The 9,210-nt window shown below is 36.5% G+C and overlaps 1 protein-coding gene across 1 annotated transcript in view; it reads right to left on the bottom strand.

Moving 5' to 3' along the window:
• LOC105625723 overlaps positions 1-9,210 on the bottom strand; it is a 140,744-nt gene that overhangs the window by 57,733 nt on the left and 73,801 nt on the right. Inside the window, exons 3-4 of the mRNA XM_012207046.1 lie at positions 6,098-6,146; positions 2,055-2,313 (exon numbers count right to left, since the gene is read on the bottom strand). Coding sequence (XP_012062436.1) covers positions 2,055-2,313; positions 6,098-6,146 — 308 coding nt within the window. The remainder of the gene's footprint in view (positions 1-2,054; positions 2,314-6,097; positions 6,147-9,210) is intronic.

Here is a 9,210-nt window from a genome sequence, read left to right as displayed (position 1 = left end):
TATCATATACATATACGTGTAACTACGAAATCTCGGAGAGAATCGAATTCTCAAACACTGCGTTTTGGAAAAGCTGGAATTTCAGTCTAAATTAATTTCAGGCTGAGTGATCCACACTATTTTATTCAGTTTGTAATTGATAAAAACATTCGTTTATCGAATGTTTTTATCAATTACAAACTGAAATCTCAAATCTTCAATTAACTAATTCATATGAACAGATTCTTCTTTCGCATTTTGATAGTTAAAAACATTGGTTTATTTATACATAAATTCTATTATAATTAAAGCAATTAAATGTGTATGAGATCAAAATTTTTTACATTTTATTTTTAAATAGATGAAATTTTAATTAAAGATAATTACATGTAATAATTGTGAATGTTTCAATATTTAAAAAATATGTATTTTTACATTTTTAAAATTTATGAAGCTCCTTTAAACTTATTTAAGAGTTTTCTCATCTAGAAACAATAAGTTATCTTTTGCGAATGTAAAAATAGAAAATGTTTTCATGATTGTTATTTGTGCTTATTGTGTTAGTTTCGAACAACATTTCAGAATTCGTTGTTCAAAGCTAATAATAACATCTAAGATATAAAGTTATAAGTGAGGCGACGTGGAAAGAATGTTTCTTGATGGTATCCATGATTGCGTATAGTATAGTTTTCTGAAGCAAAACAATCAAAACGCTATTTGTTTGCTGTGCATCATCTATCTTCCGCGTCGAAATGTTCATTAAGAATATGAAAATAATAAAATAATAGAATGATGACACTTTGAAAAAAACTTACATTTTGCATTTAAACTTCAATTTTATATATATTTTTAACATTTAAGAACGTAGAGAAAATGTAAAAAAGAATTTAAGAAAGCTTAGCGAAAAATTAATAACTGCAAAAATTAATAATAAATTCTTTTCAACGTCAAAACGCAGGAGATCGATTATTTTCGATATTGCAAATAAACCTATTTGTAAGAAAAACAATAAGGAAGAAGAGTTTGTTATTGAGTACTTATTAGTGCCTTTTGTGGATTCGATAAGAATACTTGAAGAAATTTCTCACAGACTGCTAATTAGAGAACGGTATGCATCGAATCTAATTTAACTAAAGTTCGCAAACGACACGTTCGAATCGCCGCGAACTTTTAGCAGGAATTTCCTTTTCCATCGGATGTGAAAGACACTCTGAGGTGGCGCGTACGGGCGAGTGTATGTTTAGCGAGATATATCTCTGCTGCAGCGATCGTGATACACATACTGAATCAAAGATTCCGACTGTAATTAGTGTCTCTGATCGAGTCGAATTATAGACGAGCAGCGTTGTCCAGAACAACAGGAAATTGATCTGTGCAATCTAGATTAGCGAGACGTAAAACGGGATAAAATTTGGCGAGATGCCACAATATTTTCGCGAAACTAAATGTACCAAAATAAAAGCTCGTAAATAGGACAGACACAAATCGAACGAAAATTTTGAAAATATTAATGTCTATGAAATTTTATTTTTTATTTCGGAAATGATTTTTTTAATTATTCGAGACGATCAAAAATTATATTTGCGTAATGAAAAATCATTATTTATATTTAAAAAAGAAAACTGTTATTATTTTGTTTTGCAATTGCAAAAATTGAGATTTTGTCAATTAGATTAATTATGAGAAATCGAACGTGAAATTAAAGAACTTTAATTTCATGCGAAATAGCCATTAAGATTCATTTATTTGATTTATGCAGAACGGCCAACGAGAGAGCTTATTTATACTAATAACTAACTTTATAATTTCCATTAGATTGGTGATTAATAGAGGCTTCTGGAACAATTATTAATAATTATTCCAGTCCATAATGTCAATTGATAATTACGCAATGAATAAACGTTACATCTATCGGATTCGAATGCTAAACTGAACGAGCTACATTATTCTGACTAATAAAGCTCATTAAAAACCGATATCGTATTGCGATAACATTACGTGCCGTGCGAAAATAGTAGGAAAAAAAGTAATAAAATACGCGAAAAAAATATCGATCGTTCAACGTGCAGACTCACCCTTGTAATAAAAGAGGCAGTACTCGGAGAGAACGAACCAACGCTTTTTCCATAGCATAAGACCCTCCGAACCTTGTTTATGCAACCATCCCTGCAGTGCAACGGGGGCGGAGAGGGGTCTTTTCGCAGCGGGCGAACGCAGACCGCCTTGAGGACCGCTCCGCCTGCGCACCCCTGACACGGAAGCTGCCACCCCCGAGCCATCGTGCTTGCTACGTACCTGAACCGGTACGGCGGGCGGTGTGCTCGACTGGACAATCTGTAAAATAAAATGCACCTTTTCTTATCAAGACACTCATTTACAAATCTTACGAGCGACGTTGCATCAATGTCGCTTGAATTTAGTTTGACTAAATTAAAACTGTCCTATATTCTGAGATGTGAAAGAGGATGAAAAATCAGAAATAGTAATTAAGTAATGGTTAAGATTAATCGCTCATTATTCCTTAATTAGTTTCAAGGACTGATTTTTATAGAACTTCCACTTAAAATTTAATTACCGCGATGTTTAATGCACATAACTTGAATGTGAAATCTAATCGAATTTTCATTAGCGTGAAATTAATCGCAGGATTTGATTGCTATGCTCATCATTAAAATATACATTTATACGATTTAAAATGGACAAATTTTGAAGGCGATCCACTTGGTGCTACAAATGCTTCGAAATATTTGATTGATCAATCAAGAATGCTTCAAAGCATTTGTAGCATCAAATGAATCGTAGTATCTTAATTTAAAAAAAAAACATTCACATTTATTCACATGATATGACACATAAATTGCGATTGAATATTTTATTATATATATAAGTTTATTTATTATTATTTACAAAACATGTATCATGTCATGGTGTTGAAATGAAGTATTGAGTAGCTTCAAGCATTGTCCAAATTCGAAGAATTTACAACGTAAATGCGATGTCGCGAGATAAAGATAGAAAGCTGGAAGTAATAAATCTTCGGTGAAATTTGGAATCTTTCTCGCGCCACGATCAGCACGCGGCCGAGATCTCGACACCTTTTATTCGGTGCCTTCCCCGAATGCAGCTGATCGAAATCCGTTTTTCCGCTTGCCGACGCGCCACGTTATCGCACAAAATTGCCGTTGGCCGACAAAAATTTCGCCACGCCACTCGGAACGTCTATCCGATAATGAAAAGCCATAGAAACGAAAAAAGGAAGAAAAGACCCCCGGTGCAGATAGCACGATCGCCCTTCGAACGTGAAATTCGACCGATCTGTCGATTTTCCTCTTCTTGTGACGCTTGTTGGGAAGAAAAGAAAAACACAGATCGATATTCGACGAATGAAACGACCACTAAATAACTAATTACTCAATAGATGTGTGTTGGATAACGGGATACATTTTCAATGACGAAAAAGCACATGTCTCTGCATTCTCTGCAAAGTTCAGTTAGATTTAATTCTCGAAATAGATCGGGTGTATTATGCAGCCTTGCTATCGATTTCCCTCCACCTCCTATCAGATTTAAAAATACATGCGCAAAAGAGCGCCAAGGTATTGGTCTCGGTACAAAAGATCGGAGAGAGTGGGAACACTCGAAACTCCATTCCTGAAGTGGAAATGAATAATTTACCGCTCGCTCTATCTCGTTTGACTCTACCTAGTTCTTCATTTTTCCCTAGAATTTTACGAGACATCCCGAATGCACGAAAAATAATTTACATATTTGCTACGATCGCAAGTTTCGTTCGTACTACGAGCAAGATATTGCGACGATATTGAACGATAGAACATTAGCATTAACGTCGTTCGAAAAGTTTACAACTCGCCGGCGAATCAATATGCCATTTCGTAATATTTTTCCGTTGTGTTCTTTCATGTGTTATTAAAATTTATAGATGGAGTCACAAATTTGCAAGTTTATAAGCATCTATCGCAAGGTGCTGTATGCCGGAAAATCTCGATGTTTTATGCGCAATGCGTATGCTGCTTTCCCAGGGTTGTCACAAATTCCTCGTCCTAAAATTTCATTCTTTTATTTATAGTTTATTTTTACAGTTTTCCAGCATATTAAGATCTCTTTAATAGATGTCCATTGAACATCAATATTTAATTGTGATGCTACAGTAGTTTAGTTGCATCTCTAACCTCCGGCATGCACCAACGTTATTTTAATTTTAAGCGAGGCTTAAAACTCCCTTTCTGTCTCTTTTCGGTTTTAAAACGAGGTAGAGAGAGTTTTAAGTTTCGCTTAAAATCTAAGTAATGGTGCAACCGGACTTAAGAACCGAAAAAATTAATTTGGCGCGCAATTCAAATGACTACAAATATAGTACATATCTGTGTACATTATATAGTATATATAATTCACATGGAATTATTTAAGCTGTTAAAGATCCCGTTTCAACCGTTATGAGCCTTTATTTCCTATTTCCTCTTGTGGTTGTGTTTTCACATTTATAGTCCAATAAGATCCTTATTTCCATATTTTTCGTTAATTTCCTTAATTAGACAAAATTTCATGATTTCTCTTAACTTTCAATATTTTGAATTTTTTGTATTTTAATTCTGATCTAATTTTTGGAAACCAATATATTTTAAATATTTTTGTTGAGAGAGTAATTTAACATAGCAATGTAAATTATTATTAATATTACTGACGCTACTTGCATTTAATTATTAAGCTGGTAGTATTTCAAAATGAGGTGTAATGTGCGCTATTAAACCTCTTCAAAACCAAGAATTTTAATTCCCTGACTTTTCCCTGATTTTTCTTTCAATTTTTTTTTCAATTTCCCTGACATTTCCTTGATTTTCAGTTTTGATGACCGTGTCTCCTTATATCGACAACATTATACTTTCAGACGTGACACTTGCCAAATCTTACTTCTTGGAAGAGCTTCTATCAACAAGAAACTTGTAGATACGTTTTATCTAAGAGGTTATAAGAGGGACAGGTCTTGGAAAATGCTCCGTTTTCTTGGACGCCCGTAGTTCTCTGGCGCTCTCAGAAACGCCGATAACACGAGCTGTATTTTTCAGGAATACAAAGTGCCACGGACGTCTGTTTGAGAAACTTGCAGGATACGACACACGTATATAACGAGCGCACGTATAGCACATTACAGAGTGTCCTTAAATTGCGAATAGTACGAACTACACCATTGGCCATTTGCCTCTCCTAGAGAATGCATCAAATAACACAATGCATACATTGTCGATGCAAGAGGAAGTCACCTCTCGTGATTGATCTCCCCTCACAGAACGGCGATTCTCAACGTTACGCAGGAGTTGCCGCAGACGAACATTAGCGTTCGTTTCGTCTTCAGTGCGCGGTCGTCCGTCTCGTCGGTGAAATTTCTCCTATATACGAGCTTTCGTCGCGTCACGAAAAAGCCGGACACGGAAGAGGAGTCGCCCGGGTAATCCGTTAAATTACAAGAGCTGCTCGCGCACAGTTCCTCGACGACGGAAGCAAGTACGAGTTTCGCTCGACCAAAAAAAGACGAAACTCATCCGGAGTTCGCCGATCCCGAGGAAAACTTCGTTTCCGCGGGACGGGAAAAGCGACCGAACTCTCGCGGCAAACTTTCGCTCTCTCTTCCTGCTCTCTCTCTCTCTCTCTCTCTCTCTCTCTCTCTCTCTCCTCTCTTTTCACGGAGGCGTCGAATTAAATCACGCCCGATTCGTATCGCTTACCATTATCTCCAACGAGGTAATCGTCGAGTCACACGACACTAATTCAAGCGAATGTCTCTAATTGGCAGAGCAGCGCCGGATGATTTTCACGCTAGATCTCTACCATTCTCAATCACACAACGGCCGGAATGCAACTCATTAAACATTGCGGTTTCGAGCAGTAGGTAATAATCGATCGCGGGGGAATGACTATTATTTATAGAGATCCATGCCCCATGCCAATTCCCAGCGACGTGACTTGTTGTAATTTTATCATTTTCTCTTCATGAAAATAAATTCTACCGATAATAATGCTTGTTTGTTTCCAAAAGAAATTCAATTTCGGTATATCTAAAATTTATAGCACGATTACTAGTAAATATCTAGCTAACTTGTACCTTTTTGTTGTCCATTCCGGGCGTAGAGCTGGTCACCGGCTGGTCGAGCCTGTAACAAAAGAATAAATAACTTTGAATTATTTATGACGAGAAATACAACATGACTTATTACTTATGACATTTATAATTTAACACACGTTGAGAAAACAAGTACACTCTTACGTCATTTGTCAAGTTTGATGCTCTGTGAACTGTTATATTGTCACTACAAGAACTTTTTTATAATATATCAGAGTTGTCACAAAGCTAAAAATTAAAGAAATACGGAAAACGGTTAGGAAAATCAAAGAAAAATCAGAAAATTTTGCAAAATTTTCTGGAAAATTAAAATTCTTGGTTTTAATGAAATTTAATGCATACATTATTTATATAGTTTTGAAATACTATTAACTTAACAATTAAATGGAAACTGTTAACTGCTATGTTAAATCGCTTTTTCAATAAAATATTTGTCGGTTTTCAAATCAGAATAAAAATACAAAAACATTTCGAAATAATATCGAAAGCATCAGGGAAAAATTATGAAATCTTGTCTGAAAATCAGGGAAAAGTTATAGAATTTTAGGATAAAGAACTTTTGACAACCCTATATATTTCGCTACATTTTCTTCCTTAATTCTTCTAGTTTCAAAATAATCATATCATATATTTCTCGAAGGATATCGAGCGATCGTCACATACGCGATTCGACGATGATCTCGACCTGGATTCTTTTTCAGACAATACGAAACTACTCGGTGTTTTTCAGCATTGAAAATTTATAGACCACGCAACGGTAAGATTGGTCGATATCACGGCCTTAAAAAAAAGAAAAGATTCTGAAATGAAAGTTTCATTCGACAAGTTTCCGCGCTGGAGAACCGTCATTTTACCCAGCAGTAACCGCATATTGAAATAATATAATGCTACTATATGTAAAACACGTATTGTTCCTTTAGAAAACCGCTAGACATTCGCGGTTGCGAATTGCCCCGGTTAAATTAAACGATAAAATAATTTAATCTGACGACGAAACCTAATATGTTGTGAATTTTAAACAATAGAACATTTTAACTTTATTCAGCTTTATTATTCTCGGGCCTCGCTTTATCTTCTCATTTTCTTTATTTCGCTCTTTTACGAGAGAATCATATTTTTATATGTACTTTTTTTTTAAACGGATGTGATTGTTTGGCGCACTGCCCTATTCGCCATTTTTACGCCATTTCTATACGAAAAGTCACGTTCCATTGTGGCAATCGCTGTAGCTGCAATGGCATTTGCTACTACAGGGAAGAAAGGGTCAACACACTATGCAGAGGATGCCCTTGCGGACTGTGTAGTTCGCAAAGGCATAACGCGCCATCGCTTTTTATTACCCACGCTGCACGTCGATAGATGCAATGTGGTTGCGCGACGTGACGCGTGGCTGTTCGTTTGGAAAGTCGCCTCGGTTAGCGGAAGAGATCGATTTATTGTCCCGGATGGTTTTATTCCTAAGAGCGGCGAGCACGTACGTTACGCCCAATCCGTAATACGGTTCTGGTCCATCGTCATTGTGGCCACCAGTAGTCACGGCTGGTGGACGTTGTACGTGACGAGATGCACGCGTGCACTGAGAAATGATTTTGTTATAGGAACAAATCAAGGGAAAGTAAATGTGATATTTGTTAAAAAACCGATCGATTTGTTACGATTGCAAATTAATTGCAATGTAACAAATAATCAATAGTATCGCTAGCAAATAAGAGGCTTATATATATATGTATATATATTTATAAAAGTCGTAGACAATTGCAGAATCCCAAATCGTAAGAAATTGACCATTCTATTCAAGTATTCTCCCTACATTTGACTGTGCTTGGTCGGTTTCCTATGACTTAAGACTCGACGAATTTCTATGTAAACGAGCCTAAAGTCTATCCAAAGATAGGATAGATTAGATTCTATATAATTTGCTTCTGTTACTAATAATTGGTACAGTAGACTAGCAACAAACATAACAACAAAATTTGTTGTCACATATTTATCAATCACCGGTTAAAGATACTAGTAGCTTGCTAAATTAACAAAATCCTTTCTCTCAGTGTCTCGATCACCAGAAACGTGCGAAATTCAATCCAATTTCCATTTCCATTCTTAGCACGTGTCGCCCGATATTAAATCCCTGAATCTTTTTATCAGTCGATTTGATTCGATTTAACATCCTGAAATTGTGTGGGAACTGTTATAACTTGATGCCATCGAGCTCCAGGCGTAAGAGTATCTCGATCCCAAATGTCGATAATTGAACCTTTCTGTCTTAATCGTCGTCGAAATATAATGAGTAAAATATAATTTCATCCAATTTCATGCTAAATGCAGTAGTTCAATATCGTGCTTTTGAGATATCGTTTTTTATCCTCCGAAAAAAGTCGCGAAAAACAGTTTAGCGTGTCACTGCAGATATTCGTTCGCGACGAGCGAACGAGCGCCGCACAGCGGATAAATCTTACCAATTCGAATAATCAGATTACGCTCGAAATAGCTATTATAATGAATTCTTTTTTTAGAAAACGTCCAATCCTTTTTTAGATATTTTTTTTTTAAACCATCCCGATCCTGTTTTCCCCACATTCTAATTGCGGGATTGGTCAATCGGATGACGAACGGGACCGACTCCGAAATTGTCGATTCGTTCTACCAAAAAGCTGAAAGCGACGGTAACGTATCGGCTTGACGAAACCGCAGATTCGATTGACCGGTTTGCCGTCCGTTTTCAATTCGCCACGCTGAATACCGACCTGCTGATCTTACTCGGTATTAGAATTCAATCGCGTTTAGATAACGATAAGATAATCGACTGTAACGGAACATGCGCTACGTCGACGACGGAATGATTAATGCCATTAACGTTGAATTCACCTGGAAAATAGCAAGCGGAATAGCGTCCAAATGAAATTCCAGACACTCCATTGCGTGGCTCGCATCTTTCAATCCGCTCGCAGTCTAGTCAGACTGTCCGTGAAGATTTTAATGACTGTCCTTAATTGGCGCAAAATTGCTGCTTTAATGAGTGGTCAAGAACGAGTTAGAGAGAGAGAGAGAGAGAGAGAGAGAGAGAGAGAGAGAGGAGGGAGGAGGGAGGAGAGAGA

The sequence above is a fragment of the Atta cephalotes genome, assembly GCF_000143395.1.
Source record: "Atta cephalotes unplaced genomic scaffold scaffold00003, whole genome shotgun sequence".
NCBI classification, from domain to species: Eukaryota; Metazoa; Arthropoda; class Insecta; order Hymenoptera; family Formicidae; genus Atta; species Atta cephalotes.
The sequence above is the reverse complement of the archived record's forward strand: the minus strand, read 5'-3'. Positions and strand labels throughout refer to the sequence as shown.